The 21,756-nt window shown below is 43.1% G+C and overlaps 1 protein-coding gene across 2 annotated transcripts in view; it reads right to left on the reverse strand.

Annotated features, from left to right (window-relative positions):
• Nucleotides 1–21,756, reverse strand: part of lama1 (laminin, alpha 1) — a 340,811-nt gene that overhangs the window by 31,201 nt on the left and 287,854 nt on the right. For both annotated transcript variants that reach the window (XM_059975999.1, XM_059976007.1), the window contains 6 exons: nt 18,671–18,812; nt 16,772–16,886; nt 15,763–15,933; nt 3,005–3,156; nt 1,949–2,131; nt 166–361 (listed from right to left, as the gene is read on the reverse strand). In XM_059975999.1, coding sequence (XP_059831982.1) covers nt 166–361; nt 1,949–2,131; nt 3,005–3,156; nt 15,763–15,933; nt 16,772–16,886; nt 18,671–18,812 — 959 coding nt within the window. The remainder of the gene's footprint in view (nt 1–165; nt 362–1,948; nt 2,132–3,004; nt 3,157–15,762; nt 15,934–16,771; nt 16,887–18,670; nt 18,813–21,756) is intronic.

Raw genomic sequence — 21,756 nt, forward strand, 5'->3', positions numbered from 1 at the left:
AGATTCACATCTCTGGGAAGATTAGTTTCTCCTCACTGCCTTCCTAAATCAATTCCCTCGACTCAAATAGGCTATGTCCCCTAGTTCGAATACTATTTTTGTGAATTTAATCAAAACATAGCAAATGTTTTCAACTGCATGGAGTTGAGATTTCAAAATCCTTACAGCTTTCTTGTTCGAAGGAGAGCTGAAGGTGGTCGAGGAACCTAACGAGTTTTCAGGTGGTCTTATGGGTGTGGCAGTAGACTGGTGTGCAAGCTCAAAGCCTCTCTCTTCCAGTGCAGGTGTCGGTCTCTCTGAAAGCAGGCAACTGTCCAGGTCGATGTTCTGGTACTTCACTGCACCACTGAAATCTAACAACCTGGGATTAGAAGAAAAACATTATTTTAAATTGCATAGGCTCAGTAGCAATTAGCATAAAAGACACTATTTTACAGCAAATGATTACAGAGAAGTGATTTATACAGCTAATGTCCCTTAACAATGCAATTTTTTAACCGTTTGTTTTTACGATGCAATTTATATTTAGATGCAACAAAACTGGATTTACTAGCTGCTGGTATTTTAAGAGATGGTGCTGTTCAAAGTGTGGCAGGACAATTCAAGCTTTATGATTTCTGTCCTAGTGCTTTTCATTAGCCGATCATAAAATGTTACTGGTAACAACAGCTTCTCTGTTATGGGTGATCTGGCAGCAAATGCTTCTGTGATGTGATATTGTGTAATTCAGAACATAGCTCGAGGGCCACTCATTCCCACCCCCCACCCCCTTTTGTGGCGTTTGCTGCTTTAGATGAGATTTTAGTTTGATTGTGGGATCTTGCAGGAACTCAAACACACTACAATTTGTCCTCTGAGGGTTAGATTAACATCAATATCATTTGTCCCCATTTAACCTGGATGGCGTATGCCGTTATATTTAAGAGTGACACAGTTATGATTGGAGTTATTGCTCAAAGTTTCAGTGATCTAGTTTCAACCCTGACCACCGGTGTTGTCCTGTGAAACCTGCAGGTTCTCCCTGTGACAATACCCTGGAATAGACCAATTTCATCCCACATTCTAAAAATGGAGGAGGGGTCAGTTGGTTATTTGACCTTTGTAAATTGATCCGAACATGTTGCTGACTGACATAATCTGGAAGCAGAACAAAGGAGATTAGCTTTATATGTCACATGTACATGAAAATATTGAAGCATACAGTGAAATGCATTGTTTGCATCAACGATCAGGTCCAGGACATGCTGGCAGCAGTCGCCAGTGTTGTAACGCGTTTGGCGCCAACACAGCATGCCCTCAACTTACTAACCCTAGCCTGTACACCTTTGGCATACCTGAGGAAACTGGAGCATCCAGAAGAAACAGAGTCACAGGGAGAACGGACAAACTCCTTACAGTCAGTGGCGGAAAGTGAACCCCAATGTAAAGCATTATGCTAACTTACTACTCTACTATGTCAGCCTGAAAAACATGGGAATGCACAGAAAAAAGCTTACACTGAAAACTAGCGTGAGAAAGGAATTGCTGTGTGCTAGCATCAAAACAAAGGGCCAAGTGGTCCATTTCTATGTCGTAACAAAATATGAAATCTATCCATACCTTGGTTCCAATGGCATTATATCTGCCATATTATCCTCATGAAGGCTGTCCCAAGGACTTTACAGCCAATCAAATACTGCTGTAGTATTGTGAAGTGTTTGTCCACAGCAAGCTCTCAGCAACAGCAATCTAATAATAATCAGAAATTTTAACTGTGGGATAAACACTGGCCAGATTCTTCTATTTGTTATGCAAGGATTCATTTCTATACGTTTGAAGAGGCAGGCTACAGGGCCTCAGTTTACTAGCTGATTTGGAAGTCAGTAACGCTGACAGTACGTACATCCCTCAGTGTTGCACTGGGATCTCAGCCTAGATATACTGGCCAGGCAGAATTGTCCAAACTTACTCAGTGTTGAGGACCAGGTTCTTGATGCAGCCCCGGAATGATTTTGTTATCTTAAGGACAACAGCGCCCTCTCCAGCAGGAACTCCACCAACATACAGTCTGGTAATGTTCAACGGACTGTCTGCAGAAGAGCCAAGCCTCATTTCAACAAAGTTTCCTTCATCGACCTGCAGCGCGATTATTCTGGAAGAGTGAGTTTAACACTTAAAACCAAGATGTCAAAGGGAAACCTGTACAATCACCTCCCATGTTATATATCCCACTATTTCAGAAATTTATAGGCAGAGCAGTGGCTCAGAAACTCCACTGCAAACTGTTGCAACAGCCTCTTTATCCACAAACTGTTAGCTTTGCAGGTTAACAGGGTGTATGGAAGGGTCCAATATCGCACCTGCCACTCACTCTGCCCATGGGCAGCCTGGTTAGAGGGCAGTGGTATCTCCCAGTGGAAGTGGGCAACTTCACTTTTGGCCCCTTTAGAGAAATGGGTTTTGACTGACTCAAGACCAGGTAGCATATTAAAGAAACCTACAGAGGATGCCATTCAACAGGGGTTAAAGGTAAACCGACCTCTGCAGTTGGAGCAGAGGTGGGGGGTGCAGGTGGGAGGTGAATTGCTGGTTCCATTTTGAAACCACAGGTTACCACTGGTCATTGTTCAAACCAGCCCGAAGATCTCTGTGCTGTCCCTTGAACAAAGCAATGGACCACCTAATGTGGTGACATTGACACAAGCTGGAAGGTCTCACAACTTAAACTCTTGAGTGCTCAGTTCTGTGTGGGCTAGCCAGTCTCAGAAGGTTCTGAATTCTCCCTTTTGAGTTCATTATTCAGTACAGAAGCATATTTTTGAAGATGCCAAATCACACAGATAAATTTACACTTATGTGAGCACTGCTGGAATGATCAAAGTGACGGCACTAAATTTTCTGTCTGCTTGTAGGCCTGCTGTCCAAGCCAAGAAGTGAAATGAGAAATCCTGTCCCTTTGACTTGCTTTCATTTTGTTTTGCCACATCCTCTGGCTTTGGCCAGTTACATTCATGCCAATACACACCTCCTGTTCCTTCTGAGTATGACGGAGTGTTCCTGCCCATCACTGTATGTTCCGGATGGGGCCTTGGCAACGAGTCTCCTTGTGCTGACTCCATCTCCAGTGTTTATATACACTTCAATACGTCCATCAATCATCACAATGCTAAGGAATGCCTGCAGATGTTGAAGGAATAGTTAGAAAATCCTTTGTTTAAATACTACACCAATTGTCTAGTTCTGCCTGTTCACACCATGAGCTGTGTGGAAAGTAGGAACACCTCCAGTACCTCCATAAATGAAGTCAGCAACAGAATTATTTAATCCTTGTGATTTTCATTTAGAATATGGCAACACAATGTCAAGGTAGAAATGAAGGAGCAGAGAGATTTTGGAACATAAGGGTGAAAGTTTATATTGGCTGTTGTGGAACTGCAGGCATCTTCCACCATGTGGGAACTCAGTTTGGAGCTGTAATTCACAACTTTCATACTAGTTCATTAGGAGATTGAGGAGAATTGGTATGTCACCAAAGACACTCACAAATTTCTACAGATGTACCGTTGAGAGCATTTTAACTGGTTGCATCACTGTCTGGTATGGAGGGGCCACTGCACAGGATCAGAAAAAGCTGCAGGAAGTTGTAAACCTGCCAGCTCCATCATGGGCACTAGCCTCGCCTACATCTGGGACACCTTCAAAAGGCGATGCCTCAAAAAGGAGCATCCATCATTAAGGACCCCCATCACACAGGACATACCCTCATCTCATTACTACCATCAAGGAGGTGGCGCAGGAGCCTGACGACATACACTCAATGATTCTGGAACAGCTTCTTCCCCCCACCATCAGATTTCTGAATGGACAATGAAACCATGTGCACGACCTCAGCATTTCCCTATCTTTTTGCACTTTAAAAAAAAATTTACTTATTACAATTTATAGCTCGATTATTACGCATTGCAATGTACTGCTGCCTCAAAACAACAGATTTCACAATATATGCCAGTGATATTAAACTTGATTCTGATTCTGTTCGGGTGATAAACGGTTCACAGGAATGAGACCCTGCTATAACCTCAGGAACTCCTGCAGTATTTCAAAAGGCACATCTTCAAACGGTGGTGCCTCAAGAAGGTAGCATCCATTACTGAGGACATCACCATTAGAAACATGCCCTCTTCTCATTACTATCAGCCAGTTGGTACAGGAGACACACTCAATGTTTTACGAACAGCTTGATCACCTCTGCCATCAGATTTCTGAACAGTCCATGAACACTATTTTGCCATTCCTCTTTGACACTATTCACTATCTATTCAACATAATACTTTGTTTTGCACTGTATTGCCACAAGATAACAAATTTCATGACATATGTCTGTGATAATAAACCTAATTCTGACTCTGACTTTGATGCAGATCCCTCCCCTTCTGGAGGATGATGTTGGTGAACTGCAGCAACTTTAGGCTAGTGGCTAACAAAACAACAGCAGAAGCTAACTACTTTGTTAATCACACCTTTTCTGGCAAACCATCATCACAAGTAATAGTCTGTGACTTCCCTTTGGACCTGGAGGCAATTTGATGTGGCAGAACCAAGGTGGGGTGAGGCTGCGAGCCCAATACCAAGAGCATGGAAGAGGGTGAAAGGTCAGGTACAGGCCGAATCGAAGCTGTGGGGTTAAGAACCCACAGCATATCAACCATCTGTCGACAATGTTTAGACGGTGATTTACAGGCTGAATTAAGGCAGCGAGGTCCGGTGCAATCAAGTGGCAGAACCCGTTTCAAGTCAAGTTTATTGTCATTTCGACCATAAACTACTGGTACAGTACACAGTAAAAACGAAACAACGTTCCTCCAGGACCCTGGTGCTACATGAAACAACACAAAAACTGCACTAGACTACAGACCTGCACAGGACTACATAAAGTGCACAAAACAGTGCAGGGCAGTACAATAATTAATAAACAAGACAATAGGCATAGTAAAATTACAATATAATAATAAATGATGTAGATGTCAGTCCAGACTTTGGGTATTGAGGAGTCTGATGGCTTGGGGGAAGAAACTGTTGCACAGATGGGAGGGGGGAGAAGAGTTTGTGTGATGGGTGTGTGGGGTCCTTCACAATACCGTTTGCTTTGCAGGTGCAGCGTGTGGTGTAAATGTCTGTAATAGCGGGAAGAGAGACCCTGATGATCTTCTCAGTTGACCTCACTATCCACTGCAGGGTCTTGTGATCTGAGACGGTGCAATTCCCAACCAGGCAGTGATGCAGCTGCTCAGGATGTTCTCGATACATCCTCTGTAGAATGTGATGAGGATGGGGGTGGGGGGGTGGGAGATGGCCTTTACAGAAAGTAGAGACGCTGCTGGGCTTTCTTGGCTATGGAGCTGGTTTTGAGAGACCAGGTGAGATTTCTCCACCAGGTGAACACCAAGAAATTTGGTGCTCTTAACAGTCTCTACGGAGGAGCCGTCAATGTTCAGTGGAGAGTGGTCGCTCCGTGCTCTCCTGAAGTCAACAACCATCTCTTTTGTTCATATTCAGAGACAGGCTGTTGGTTCTGCACTGGTCTGTTAGCCACTGCATCTCCTCTCTGTATGCTGACTCGTCGTTCTTGCTGATGAGACCCACCACAGTCATGTCATCGGTGAACTTGATGATGTGGTTCGAGCTGTGTGTTGCAGCACAGTCATGGGTCAGCAGAGTGAACAGCAGTGGACTGAGCACGCAGCCCTGGGGAGCCCCCGTGCTCAGTGTGATGGTGTTGGAGATGCTGCTCCCGATCCGGACTGACTGAGGTCTCCCAGTCAGGAAATCTAGGATCCAGTTGCAGAGGGAGGTGTTCAGGCCCAGCAGTTTCAGCTTTCCAATCAGGTGTTGAGGAAAAATTCTGTTGAATGCTGAACTGAAGTCTATGAACAGCATTCGAACATACGTGTCTTTTTTGTCCAGGTGGGTGAGGGCCAAGTGCAGGGTGGTGGCAACGGTGTCATCTGTTGAGCGGTTGGGACGAAACACGAACTGCAGGGAGTCCAGTGAGAGGGGCAGCAGGGTCTTGATGTGCCTCATGACGAACCTCTGGAAACACTTCATGATGATGGATATGAGTGCAATGGGATGGTAGTCATTGAGGCAGGACACTGAAGACTTTCGGCACATTGGAACAATGGCACTGCTAAGGGAGATGTTGAAGGTGTCAGTGAGAACATGTGCCAGCTGGTCTGCACATCCTCTGAGCACTTTGCCAGGAATATTGTCTGGTCCAGCAGCCTTTCGTGGGTTGACCTTGCATAGCATTTTCTTCACATTGGCCATGGTGAGACTCAGCACCTGGTCCCTGGAAAGAGGAGTGGGCTTCCTCACCACGTCATTTTACAGCTTGAAATGAACGCTGAAGTTATTCAGCGCATCTGGGAGGGAGGCATCACCTGCATAGTCAGGTGATGTTGTCCTGTAGTTAGTGATGTCCTGGATGCCCTTCCACATGCGCCGCGTGTCACCACTGTCCTGGAAGTGGCTGTGGATTCACTGGGCATGTACACACTTTGCCTCTCTGATGACTCAGGACAATTCGGTCCTTGCTGTTGTTAGGGCTGCCTTGTTGCCTGCTCTGAAGGCGGAGTCACGAGTCCTCAGCAGCACACACACCTCCACAGTCACCCACGGCTGCTGGCTAGAGTGCGTAGTGATGGTCGGAGAATTAATCACCACATCACATTGAAAAGGTCAGGGTGTCGAGGCCTGAGGCGATGGGCAGGTTGATTCAGATCACTGCTCGAAGCAGCAGAACCCAGTGTTCAGATAGAATTTTGCGCCGGGCCAGATTGAAAAGGCCAGTGTGTCAGAGCCTGATGTGAGGTATGGGCTGGTTCAGATTGCTGCTCCATGACGTTTACTTGGCTCTGCAGTGAACTATGGGATTCTCTTCTCAGTTCAAAAACACTATTCACTTGTGGTTACTGTTTTGCATGATGCACTTTTCATTGCACATCAGGTGTTCGACAGTCTTTTTATGGGTTATTCTATTCTTTTATTTTTTAATGGGCATGATTTTTTTTTATTCTCTGAAGATTGGGCAGTCTTTTTCTTTCTCTCTCTCTCTCCATATATATATATATATATATATATGGAGTATTTTTTTGGGTGCCTCTTTAGTGACTGCCGGTTAGGAGATGAATTTCAAGGTTGTATAATGCATACATAGTTTGATAATAAACATACTTTGAACTCTCTAGGAAGTAACCAAGTGGATACAATGGTAGAGGTGCTTCATTTTGAGTCACACTGCAAGTGCTCATTCAAACCTGCTGAACTTCACTCCATCGTCACTCTCAGGTGGACAACTCACTCACTCACAGGGGCTGGGAAGAGGAAGAAGGAACAAAATAACTTAGAAAATGTAAAGGAAAATGAGAGACGGTGAAAAAAAAACAGGAAAAAAAATGTAGGTAGAAATGTTGACCCATTGAAACGAGCAGAATATAGGTGTTTATACTGCTATAACAGATATGAGTTATGACTGACACAATCACCATTTTTAACTATTTTTAGGTTTCTGGTGAAGTAATATCAAGACTCTGGCCTTTCTTCTGTAATCAGCACAATGCCACTAGTCCTGCCTTTGCAGGACAGACGCGCTGATTCTAACATACTTACTATTGCCTGTATCAGAGAGAGAGTGGAGTATTCCTGCATTGTGAAAATGATGATGCTTGTATACTGGGAATACAGGAACCCTGCCATAATATACTGGAATGTCCCTCAATTACACAGAGCATTTCCTTGTCTCGGCTGTTGTACTTTACACTGATAGAAAAGATCAACACAGAGATCAAGGGGTACAGGGATAGAATTGGTGATTCCACGGGAATTCTCTGTGTGATGTTTCTGAATGCAATTGATATGACTTGTTCTAATTTTCAATAGTTTCAAAGTTGTTTACTTTCATAATTAGAGCTTCAAATGATTAAGTACGAGAAAATGGATTTTACTTTACAGATCAGTGAATGGGAACTAATCGTAATAAAAAAATTGAAGAAGTTTGCTTTAAAATACCATTAAATGCATTTCAAAGCAATTAAGTCTATGGAAAGTGATTTTAGATACCCTTCAGAGACTTGACAAGGTACTTTATAAGCCTAAGCTGGTATTTTATTTTAAGCCATTTGCTTTGTGCGAAGTACTCAAAGATGTGGCAAAAATAACAGTCGACATATGCCTTTTTGTTTATTATTAACTAACTAGTGTACTTGGAAAGTTCATTTTCTTTATTCTAACAATATCTTGCAATTGTGAAATGGCTTAACGATTGTATAATAGTACAATTGCAAACACATCAGCAAGATGACCCAAGGTTTCTCACAGGAGGGCTTACGAAATTAAAGCAGCATGAAGTCACCTCAGGTCAGGTGGCCAAAATATCGGTCAAAAAAGACTTAACTAAGATAGGAAAGTAGAGGGGTGAAGATTTTGGGGAGTTATCAAGTGAAGGGCTTCTACAGTTGAAGTGATATTGGAGAGGATGAAATTTAAGATCCTCAAGAGGCAGTTGAAAAGAGATTCAGATAATGCAGAGGGCTGTAGGAGAGGACAGAAATAGCAAGAGAGATAGCTAGATAGAGAGATTGATATGGGAGGGATTTGAAAACAATGTTTTTTTTAAGGAATCCTGAAGCTCAGAGAGAAGCCATTCAGCTTAAATTGTCTTTGCCAAAAGCTATCTAATTTGTTCCTGATCTGAATAAAATCATACTGTACAGCAGAGAAAGGGGCCCTTTTGGATCAACTTGTACATGCTAATCATGATGCCATTCTAAATTACTGCCATTCACCTGTAAAGAGACGGTATCCTTATTCTCCTTTCCTATCCAGGTATCAGCCTAAATGCCCTTTAAAGATATGAGGTGTAGATCAAAGAATACGAACACAACGCTGGAAGAACTCAGCAGGTCAGGCAGCATCCGTGAGAAAAGAGTAGCCAACGTTTTGGGCCGAGACCCTTCATTAGGAATGGGGGGGAAGAGAGGACCGAAGCCCAGTAATAGAGATAGGGGAGGAGGTAGGGCCTAGAAGCGAAGAGATGGAGAGAGGCATAGATAACGGAGGGTGGGCAGTGAGCGAGGGTCTCACTGAACTCCCGTCGAAGAGAAGATTTGAACTTCTTCAGGGTAGGCATACCTCGAAGAGATTTATTTGAACTTCTTCAGGGTAGGCGGGTGATGCCCTCACCCGCATCTCCTCCACTTCCCGCACAACAACCCTTAACCCATCCTCCCGTCACCACAACAGGGACAGGGTTCCCCTTGTCCTCACACTTACCACCCCACCAGCCTCCGGATCCAACACATTATCCTCCACAACTTCCGCCACCTTCAACAGGACCCCACCGCCAAGCGCAGCTTTCCCTCCCTGCCCCTCTCAGCTTTTCACAGGGATCGTTCCCTCCGCGACTACCTGGTCCACACATCCCTCCCCACAGAACTCCCACCTGGCACTTATCCCTGCAAGTGCAAATACTACACCTGTCCCCACACCTCCCCCCTTACCACCATTCCGGGCCCCAGACAGTCCTTCCAGGTGAGGCAACACTTCACCTGCGAGTCTGCTGGAGTCGTCTATTGCATCCGCTGCGGCCTCCTCTACTTTGGTGAGACCCAACGCAGATTGGGGGACCACTTCGTCGAGCACCTACGCTCTGTCCATCACAATAGACAGGATCTCCCGGTTGCCACCCACTTCAACTCTGCCTCTCATTCCCATCTAGATATGTCCATACATGGCCTCCTCTACTGCCATGATGAGGCCAAACTCAGGTTGGAGGAGCAACACCTCATCTACCGTCTGGGTAACCTCCAGCCTGGTGGTATGAACATTGAATTCTCCAATTTGCGGTAATTCCCTTCCCCTCCCCCTTCCCCTATCCCAGGTCCCTCTCTACCTCTCTCCCCTTTCAACTTTCTGCTTCTTTATCTCTAAAATTCTTTCATGCTTATCCCCTCCCCCTCCCCCCTTTATCTTTTCTCTGATTGGTTTTCCACCTGACGCCTCTAGGCCCTACCCCCTCCCCTGTCTCTATTACTGGGCTTCGGCCCTCTCTTCCCCCCCTCCCCCCCATTCCTGATGAAGGGTCTCGGCCCAAAACATTGGCTACTCTTTTCTCACGGATGCTGCCTGACCTGCTGAGTTCTTCCAGCATTCTGTTTGTATTCTTTGATCCACAGCATCTGCAGTTGTATTTTTGTGTTTTGAGGTGTAGATCTGCCTCTATCATCTTCTTTGAGAGTTTTTTGCATATAACCACCATTCTGTGTAGTAATACTTACCCCTCAGATCTCTTCTGAATATATCCATTCGTAAAGTTATGTGTTCTATTTGTAGGTTCCCTACTCTAGATAAAAGGCTTTTACTATCTGCCCTATTTATGCCTCTCATAACTTTATTGACCTCTATATGGTTACCCCTAAGCCTTCTTCATTCCAGTGGGAATAAACTACTTTTATCTAATCTCTCCTTGTTGCTAGATTCCTCCATTCTAGACATCATCCTGATTAATCTCTTCTATACTCTAATGCTATCACATTCTGGTGATGACCAGAACTGTACACAATACTTTTATACATGATATCCTATCACTTAAACTCAATGCCTTAGCCATTGAAGACAAACATACCAGGTGCCTTATTCACTGCTCTACCCACCTGTCTCTTCAATTTCAGTGAACTATGAACTTGCACCCCAAGGTCACTCTCTACATCAACACCCCTAAAGTCCTTGTCATTTACTGGGTTAACATGTCAACATGCATATTAGACTATAAGACCATAGGACATAGGAGCAGAAGGCCCCATTCAAACCCATACGCTTGCCTCTTCACCATAACCTTTGATACCCTTGCCAATCAGGAAACTGTCAATTTTCACTTTAAATATACCCATGGACTTGGCCTCCACAGCTGTCTGTGGCACAGCATCCCACAGATTCACTACTCTCTGGTTAAAAGCATTCCTCCTTACCTCTGTTCTAAAGGTCGCCCCTCAATTTTGCGGCTGTGCCCTCTGGTTCTGGACACTCACACAATAGGAAACATCCTCCCCACATCCACATTATCTAGTCCTTCCAACATTCGATATGTTTCAATGAGATCAGTCCCGCATTCTTCAAAATTCCAGTGAATACAGGCCTCATAATGTTAGTCCCTTCATTCCTGGAATCATCACGAACCTCCTCTGGACTCTCTCCAATGACAGCACATCCTTTCTGAGATATGGGGCCCAAAACTGTTGACAGTACTCCATGTGCGGCCTGGCTGGTGTCACGTAAAGGGTCAGTATTATCTCCTTGCTTTTATATTCAATTTCACCTTGAAATGAATGCCAACATTGCATATGCCTTCTTTACCACAGACTGGACCTATAAATTAACCTTCTGGGAGTCTTGCACGAGGACTGCTAAGTCCCTTTGCACCTCTGATGTTTGAATTTTCTCCCTGTAATGTGCACTTTTGTTCCTTTTACCAAAATGCATTATCATACATTTCCCAACACTGTATTCCATCTGCCACTTTTTTGCCCTTTCTTCCAATTTGTCTAAGTCCTTTTGCAACTGTATTGCTTCCTCAGCACTACCTACCCCTCCATCTATCTTCATATCATCCACAAACTTTGCCGCAAAGCCATCAATTCCATTGTATTAATCATTGATAAACAATGCGTAAAATAGCGGTCCCAATACTGACCCCTGAGGAACACCACTAGTCATTGGCAGCCAACAAGAAAAGGCCCCCTTTATTCCCACTCACGGCCACCTATCTGTCAACCATTCCTCTATGCATGCCAGTATCTTTCCTGTAATGCCATAGAATTTTATCTTGTTAAGCCCTCATGTGCGGCACCTTATCAAATGCCTTCTGAAAATCCAAGTTATGGCATTCTCTTCCTCTCCTTTGTCCACCCTACTTGTTACTTCCTCGAAGAACTCTAACCAGTTTGTCAGGCAAGAAGCCATGCTGACTTTGACTTACTTTATCATTAGTCTCCAAGTATCCCAAAACCTCATCCTTAATAATGGACTCTGAGGCTAGGCTAGCTGGCCTAAAATTTCCTTTCTTTTGTCTTCCTCCCTACTTAAAAAGTGGAGTGACTTTTGCAAAGTTCCATTCCTCTAGAACCATGACATAATCAAGTGATCCTTGAAAGATCATGACCAATGCATCTGCAATCTCTTCAGCAACCTCTCTCAGGACTCTGGGATGTAGTCCACCTGGTCCAGGTGACTTATACACTTTAAGTCCTTTGAGTTTGCCTAGCACTTTTTCCTTAGTAATAGCAATGGTACTCATTCCTGCTCCATGACACTAATGGACCTCTGGCACACTGCTATTCTCTTCCATGGCGAAGACTGACGTAAAGTACTTACTTAGTTCATCCACCATTTCTTTGTCCCCCATTACTACCCCACTAGTATAATTTTCTAATGGTGCAATATCAAATTTTACCTCCCTTTTATTCTTTATGTAACAGAAAAAGCTTTCAGTATCCTGCTTTATATTATTGGCTAGTTTGCCCTCATATTTCATCCTTTCCCTTCTTATGGCTTTTCAGTTGCCTTTTATTGGATTTTAAAAACTTCCAAATCATTCGAATTCCCACTCACTTTTGCTACATTATATGCCCGTCCCATGGCTTTTTTGCAGTCCCTAACTTCCCTTGTCAGTCACAGTTGCCTACCCTGCCATCTGAGAACTTGTTCTGTGGAACATATCTATCCTGCACCTTGTGAACTATTCCCAGAAATTTCAGCCTCCTCGGCTCCGCCCTGTTAGCATTCCCCTCCAATCCACCTGGGCAAGCTCCTCTCTCAAGCATCTATAATTCTTTTTTTTTCCCATTGCGATACCGATACATGCAAGTTATGCTTCTCCCTCTTAAATTGCTGTATGAATTCAATCATATTATGATCACTGCCTTCTAAGGGTTCCTTTACCTTAAGCTACCTAAGAAAATCTAGATTATTACACAATACCCAATCTAAGATAGTCTTTCCCCAAGTAGGCTCAAACACAAGTTGCTCTAAGAAGCTATCTTGTATCTCATAAGCATTCAACAAATTCCTTCTCTTGTGATCTAATACCAACCTGATTTCCCCAATCCCCTTGCACATTGAAGTCCCCCAATACAATTGTGACATTACCCTTTTAAAATGCCTTTTCCAGCTCCCTTTGCAATCTCAACCCCACACCTTGGCTACTATTCGGAGGCCTATATATGATTCCCATAATGCTTTTTTTAAACAGTTGCTGTTTCTTAACTCCATCCACAATGATTTGACATTCTCTATGTCACCTCTTTCTAAAGATGCAATTTCATCTCTTACGAAACGAGCCACACCACAGCCTATACCTTCCTGCCTGTCCTTCGATACAAAGTATATCCTTTAATACTAAGCTCCCAACTATGTTCTACTTCCAGCCACGACTCAGTGATGCCCACAACATCATACTGACCAATATGTAAATGCACAAGATCATCCACGTTATTCTGAATACTACGTGCATTTAAATACAGCAGCTTCGAGTTTTGTATTCTTCGCCCTTTTGAATTTTGCCACTGTGTGTCAATTTAACTCTTTGCACTGCCTGCATTTGTACCCAGTCATTGTCTTATCCTCCGTTATATTCCTGTTACATCCACTATCTACTTGTAAACCTGTTGGCTCATCCTCATTTCTATCATACTGGTTCCCATACCCCTGTCGTATTAGTTTAAACCACTCCCAACAGCTTTAACAAATCTGCCCGCAAGGATATTGGTCCGCCTCACATTCAAGTGCAACCCGCCCCATTTGTACAGGTCACACCTGCCCCAGAATAGGTTACAATGATCCAGAAATCTGAATACCTGCCCCCGCTCCAATTCTTCAGCCACACATTTATCTGCTACCTCAATCCCTACTGTCACTGTCACGTGACACAGGTAGAAATTCCGAAATTACAATCCTTGAGGTCCTGCTTCTCAACTTCTTTCCTAGCTCCCTGTATTCGGTTTTCAGGACCTCCTCCCTTTTTTAACCTACGTTATTGGTACCAAAATGTACCACAACTTCTGGTTGCTAACCCTCCCTTTACAGGATACTGCAGATGTTTTCAGAAACAAGGTGGACTCTGGCACCCAGGAGGCAAACCACCATCTATGTTTCTTTTTCGCATCCACAGAATTGCCTATCTGTGCTCCTCACTATAGAGTCACCTCTTACGGCTGCCTTCCTCTTTAGTTCTCTCCCCTTCTGAGCCACAGGACTCGACTCAGTGCCAGAGGCCCGGTCACTGTTGCTTCCCCCAGGTAGGTCTATCCCCAACAGTACTAAAGATGGAGTGCTTATTGTTGAGGAGGACAGCTCTCCACTATTTGATGATTTCCCTTCCATCTCTTGACAGTCACCCATTTATCTGTCCCCTGTAGCCTTGGGATAACAACTTCCCTGTAGCTCCTGTTTATCACCTCCTCACTTTCCCTAATAAGTTGAAGGTCATTGAGCTGCAGCTCCTGTTCCCTACTTACACTTATCTGAATTAAATTCCACTGGTCACTGCTCTGCTTAAGTTTCCAAACTTACCTATGTCCCCTTGTATCCTTAGAATCTTCTTCTCTATTTATGACTCCACCAATTTTCATGTCATTTGCAAGCTGGCCACTGACTTTCATTTCCAAGTCTTTTTTAAGTAAGACAAGCAACAAAGGCTCCGGCACCAGTCACTATGGTATACCATTTCTAGTCAGAGAAAATAACTCTACCACAGCCCCCGCCTCCTATCACCAAACCAACATTCCTCAGATCCACAGTGCTTTAGCCTACCGTGTAGGACCTCATCAACAGTTTTGCTTAAGTCTATGTATGTGTGCCACATATACCTCTCTGCCTCATCAATTTTCCTCGGTACCTCCTCAAAAGATTGTGATTTTCGTGCCATCAAACCATGCTGACATCCCCTAAGCAATTACTGCCTTTCCAAATAACCATAAATCTTGCTCCCTTAAAATCATCTCCAATAATTTCCTTCCTACTGATGCAAGATTATCTGAACTGTTGTTTCCCAGTTTAAGGGCACAATATTTGCTATACTTTCTCTTTCTATAACCATATAACAATTACAGCACGGCGACAGGCCACCTTGGCTCTTCTAGTCCGTGCCGATGCTCACACTCACCGAGTTCCACTGGCCCGCACTCAGCCCATAACCCTCCATTCCTTTCCTGTCCATATACCTATCCAATTTTACTTTAAATGACAATACCGAACCTGCCTCTACCACTTCTACTGTAGATGGCTGTGAAGGCCAAGTCATTGGGTATATTTGAAGCGGAGGTTGCTAGTTTCTTAATTATTAATGGCGTCAAATGTTATGGGGAGAAAGCAGGAAAATGGTGTTAAGAGGGATAATAAATCAGCCATGATGGAATAGTGGAGCAGGTTTGATGGGCTGAATGGTCTAATTCTGTTCCTATGACTTAGTCTTTTCAACACTGTATTCTGTCACTTCTTTGTCCATTCTTCTAATCTGTCTCTCCCTCTGTAATCTCTCTACATCCACAAAATCCTACTTCTAAATAGTCCTGCAATGTTTTTCCTTTATTCTCAGTTCACATCTGAAGGCAACTCCTGGACTTCCGGATATTCTCACGCAGTGTTCCCCAGAACTCTGTAAAAACATTTTCCTTGGCGCCCCTCCCCAATCACTCCCCATAGATTCAATCAAGCCTGTTCCAGAGGACTCACCATTTTTGTCTGCCGCCGATTACGGCCTCCAGTTGTTTTGCCCATACCAGCTAAGATAAGCCCGGTGTCATTCTTGGTAGCAAATGTCGCCATTAACTTTGCTTCCAGTGGTAGGACCTTGGGCCGTAACTGAATGTACCCATCACTGAAAATACTCACACTCCGGATAGGCTGTTAAGTCAAAAACATAAACGTTATTGAGAGCATTTTCATTGAGACCATAGTTTTGGTCTTTGTACTCAAGAAACTAAAGTTAATCAACTTTACAGCACTAAGATGAATGACACAAATTACAATAAGGGAAAAGATGCAGGTGCTGGAACTTGGAAATAGAAGTAGTAGCTCAGTCAGTGTCTGTAGAGAGAGAAAGGTGTTTGTATTTTTGGCCAACCACCTACAATATTGAGAAACGATGACCTAAATACTGACATCCTTGACCTAAAACATTAACTGATATTGCCTGGACGGCTAGGCGTATCTGGTTTAATCATTGTCACATACCATCTACGTGGTGTTCAAAGGCACAATATCAGCTAAGCTAATGGGGGAGGGAGAGAAGAATCTATCTTGAAAAAGGAGCATAAGAAATTAGAAGCAAGAGTTGGCTATTTGTCCCTTGAAGCCTGCTCCACCATCCAATGTCCAACATTCTCTAACCTTGAGAAGAATGAGAGGTGATCTCACTGCAAGATAAGTTCTTCAGGGCTCATCATCTCAAAAAACAGGATAAATCATTTAGGGCTGAGACATGGAGAAAGTTCTTCACTCAGATGGTGGTGAAGCTTTGGGATTTTCTACACTGTAGGGATCAGTTTTTTGAACTCAGATATCAATCGCTTTTGGGATATGAATAAAATCCAAAGACATCAAGTTATATGGGGATAGGGCAAGAAAATAGCATGAAGTAAAAAATAGGCCATGATCTTGATGAATGGTGGAGTAGGCTTAAGAAGTCTGATGGCCCAGAGCCAATTCTTATGGCCTTCATGAAAATTCTCTTTTCTTTTACCTCAAGCAAACAGCCTTTCTTCACACCTAAGGAATTCCTCAGCAGGTCAAACGTAGATCGGTAAATCTCCACCTTCTTCAAGCAGCCCACAAATGATTTGCTGAGAACTTCTTTCCTGAAAGATAGCCAATGGTTGAAGTAAAAACATGGGTTGGTGACAGCATCACCCCATTGTAGATTTAAGTATCAAAGAAGAAATGTAACATATGACCAGAAAGTACTGGCTATACTCAGCAGGCCAGGCAGCAGAGGTAATGCTGCATGTTGATAATACGAGAGAAGAAAATATAGAATTGAAAAAGAAAATGCTGGATATTCAGCAAGTCAGACAACATCTGTGGACAAAGATTCAAAGTTAACATTTCAATTCCACAGCCTTTTGTCAGAATAGGAATAGATGGAAACTGAACATGCTTTTAATTGGTGAGAAGTTAAAAGGGGAAGGGGGAACAAAGGGAATGTAGACTATAGGGAGGAAATGAAGAGAGGCTGATGACATAAAAGTTGGTGGTACAAGGTAAGAGAGACTGAGGAAGGCTTGTTCACCATGGCTAATTTACCAGAGCAGATGAACACTTGCTAACTGTGGCTAATCTATCTGAGCTACTGCAAACAGGAGATGCAGAATAGTGGAGAATGAGCCACAGGAGTTGCTGAGATATAAAGTCATGCAATTAGCCAGATTTCTGAAATTAATGCGAATGCTTTAAATATGCAGCAAATCAGGCAGCATCTGTGGAGACAAAAACAATTAACATTACCAATTTTGATGATCTTTCATCAGAACCGGCCAGTTCTAATGCACTGTTAAGTCTGGTTATCTGAAATGTTGCTTCATCGAGATCAAGGGTTCCTGATCTTTTTTATGCCATGGACCCCTACCATTAACCAAGAGGTCCATGGACCCCAGGATCAGAACCCCTGATCTAGATCGAGTTTCTGATCTCTGGATGGTGGGAACAAAAGGGGCCAAAAGATAAGTGTTGCAAACTAAGTGATGCTTCATGGGCAGAGAGGAGGATATTGGAGTAGAATGAAATCACCATGAGTACAATCCCTTCAGAATACACCTGGGTGAGTGGGTTGTAGAAGATGCATCTGGGTGATATGAGAAGAAGGTGATTGCAAGGAGAACTTTAATATTGCTTGTGGTGAGAGTCCCGTCAAATACCGTAGATAGGAAGTTATAGTTAAGGTGAAAAAATACATCTTGAAAAAACTAGGCTAGAAAGTCTGGTCATCAGAACGGATGAAACAGAGCTGGAGGATTTGGGAGTGGTATCCTTGTGGGAAGCAGGGAGGAAATAGGCTTGTCAAGTTAGCGGTGGCAGTCCATGACAGTATAGAAACACTAACCCATCTCTACAAATGAGAAACAGGGAAAATGATAGGCGGACCAGGTGAGATTGACAGCTGAGTGGAAACTGGCAGAAAATGTAATGGAACATTCATTTTCCGTATGAGAGAAGGGATTAATGCCAATACAGTCATCAATATACCAGGGAAATAGATCAACGAGGGAGATCCAGTAGGATTGAATCCATCCATCTTATTATGAGGTGACTAGAACTGTTTACTATACAGCTCTCCATTTGTATTCTGGTATTCTGCAAATACCAGTCATTGAACATTTTGTTTCATTTTCTGCACCAGTTCATGTATTTTAAGGATGTACACTCTTAGACCACCTGATCTTTCAACCTAACTGTCTAGCTATACAACGTTTAGAAAGTAACTGGAATCAATATGAACGGCGGTCTGAAGCAGCTTGATTAAAAATACATTTTAAGTCAAAAACTGAGATTTCTAGAAGATTACAGTCATCTATCTTGTTATATTCAGAGAGATTTGCATCAGTAGAGCAAACTTGGAACGTAAGTCTGCTTACAAATTAAGTACCTGTAAGTTCTGGAACGAGGTAGACCCCCTATATATATTGGATCTTTGTGCCCACGGTTGAGATCGGAAGCAGTTCCCGGCGATTCTCCTTGGACAGTTTCTCGGTCAGTTGAATTAAATGGGTCCATGACAGCCAAAACACCTGTGAACATTGATACTCTTTTTTAATGTTCCTGGTGACATGATACTACTGTGAAATAAAGGCCCACATGTATGCCGCTGATCATCGTGTACTCCCTGTATAAAGACAGATGACAGAAACTAACTGCCAGTTATCGCTTTTGGGAAATACGGACATCACCTATCAAATGGACTATTATTACATCCTTTCTGGCTGAATTTCTTGCCAAATCAGATGAAAGACCTTGACCCAAAACGCTGGCTCAGCATTTCCCTCCACAACAGTGTGAGCCAAAGAGCCTGTACTGCATTATGCTGTTCTATGTTCTAAATGCAGCCTAACCACCGAGTCCCCCAGCACCTTGTTTATTTTTGCTCCACGTTTCAGCATCTGCAGACAATTGCAGAATATGAGGGGCACAAAGGTAAAGTCAATAATCCCATACGAGCCATATTAACATCACTCGAATGGAAAAGTTCTCATCCGTTTACTGATGAAATGTGGAAAATTGAGTCCCAGCGACAATAAAAGTCAGGAAGGGTTCAGAATGGGCGATGGACCCAAACTGAGTAAATTAAGTTAGAATCAGCAAAGACATGTTGTTAGAGATGACAGCAGAGCAACAATGGTTTGAGTTTCTGGGAAACACGAGGAAGGTATGGGATAGATGTATTCCAAAAATAAAGAAATACTCAAATGGCAAAGTAGTACAACTGTGGCTGACAAAGGAAGTCAAATCTAATATAAAAGAAAAAGAGAGGGCATACAACAAAGCAAAAATTAGCAGGAACATAGAGGATTGGGAAGATTTTAATAACCTATAGACAGCAACTAAAGAGAATCTTTAGGAGGGAAAAGATGAAAGCAGGCCAGCAAACAATACAAAGGTGGATAGAAATAACCTTTTCAAATATATAAAAAATAAAAGAGATGAGAGTGGATATAGAATTGCTAGAAAATGAGGCCAGAGAATAATAACAGGGGACAAAGAGATGGCAGATGAACTAAATGAGTATTTTGCATCAGTCTTCACTGTGGAAGACACTGGCAGTGTGCCAGATGTTGAAGGGTGTGAGGGAAGAGAAGTGAGTGCAGTTACTATTACAAGGGAGAAGGTGCTCAAATAGTTGAAAGACGTAAAGTGTGTGAGTCACCTGGACCAAATGAACTGTATCCTAGGGTTCTGAAGGTGGTAGCGGAAGAGATTGTGGAGGCGTGAATAATGTTCTTTCAAGAATCATTGCACTCTGGCATGGTTCCAGAGTACAGGAAAATTGCAAATGTCACTCCATTCTTTAAGAAAGGAGCAAGGCAGTAGAAAGGAAATTATAGACCTGACCTCAGTGGTTGGGAAGATGTTGGGAGTCAATTGTTAAGGATGAGGTGATGGAGTGCTTGGTGGCACACGACAAGGTAAGGCAAAGTCAGCATGGTTTCCTTAAGGGAAAACCTTGCCCAATGAACCTGTTGGAATTCTTTGAGGAGATTACAAGTAGGATAGATAAAGCGGATGTTGTATATTTGGATTTTCAGACACCTTTTGAAAAGGTGCCACACATAAGGCTACTTATCAAGTTAGAGCCCATAGTATTACAGAAAAGTTAGAGCATTGGCTGATTGGTAGGAGGCACTGAGTGGGAATAAAATGATCCTTTTCTGGTTAGCCAGCAGTGACTCGTGGTGTTCCACAGGGGTCGGTATTGGGACCACTTCTTTTTATGCTGTATATCAATGATTTAGATGACGGAATAGATGGCCTTGTTACCAAGTTTGCAGATGATACAAAGATTGGTGGAGGAGCAGGTAGTGTTGAGGAAACAGGTAGGATGCAGAAGGACTGAGACAGATTAGGAGAATGGACAAGAAAGTGGCAAATGAAATACAGTGTTGGAAAATGCATGGTCATGTACTTTGGTAGTAGGAATAAATGTGCAGCCTATTTTCTAAACGGGGAGGGAATCCAAAAATCTGAGATGCAAAGGGATTTGGGAGTCCTTGTGCAGAACAGCCTGAAGGTTAATTTGCAGGTTGAATCAGTGTTGAGGAAGGTAAATGCAATGTTAGCTTTCATCTCAAGAGGTCTAGAATACAAGAGCAGGGATGTGATGCTGAGGCTTTATAAGGCATTGGTGAGGCCTCACCTTGAGTATTGTGAACAGTTTTGGGCCCCTCATCTTAGAAAATATGTGCTATCATTGGAGAGAGTCCAGAGGAGGTTCACAAAGATGACTCCAGGAATGAAAGGGATATCATATGAGGACTGTTTGATGGCTCTGGGCCTGTACACAATAGAGTTTAGAAATTTGAAGGAACAGCTCATTGAAATTTTTAGAATGTTGAAAGGCCTAGACAGAGTGCCGTGGAGAGGATGTTTCCCATAGTGCAAGAGTCCAGGACAAGACGGCATAGCCTTAGGATAGAGGGGCATCCATTTAAAACAGAGATGTGGAGAAATTTCTTTTGCCAGACGGTGATGAATTTGTTACCACGGGCAGCTGTGAATGCCAAGTTGTGGCGTGTACTTAAGGAAGAGATTGATAGGCTCTTGATTGGCCACAGCATCAAAAGTTACGAGGAGAAGTCCGAGGAGAAAAGAATCAATCATGATTGAATGGCAAAGCAGACTTGATGGGCCTAATGACCTAATTTTGCTCCTATCTCCTATGGTCTTATAATCCAATGACTGACCTATAGTCTCAATTACTTTACAAGCTTTTGAATATGGTTAAGCAATGGAGTTCTGGAGCAAGGAATTTACACTAGAATTTCATGAAGAGGCAGGTGTGGAGAGGAGAGAACTTACAAAAAGAAAAGAAATCTGAAAGGTTCTGGGAGATTCCTACTGTCCAATTATATTCAAACATTTTATTAAAAGAGAAATAATATTCAGTTTCATCTCATACTTTGTGTGTCAAAACATCTCATTATTTTACACTGTATGTATGAATTGATATTCAGTGTCAGA

This window comes from Hypanus sabinus, chromosome 1 (assembly GCF_030144855.1).
Source record: "Hypanus sabinus isolate sHypSab1 chromosome 1, sHypSab1.hap1, whole genome shotgun sequence".
In the NCBI taxonomy this organism is placed as follows: domain Eukaryota; kingdom Metazoa; phylum Chordata; class Chondrichthyes; order Myliobatiformes; family Dasyatidae; genus Hypanus; species Hypanus sabinus.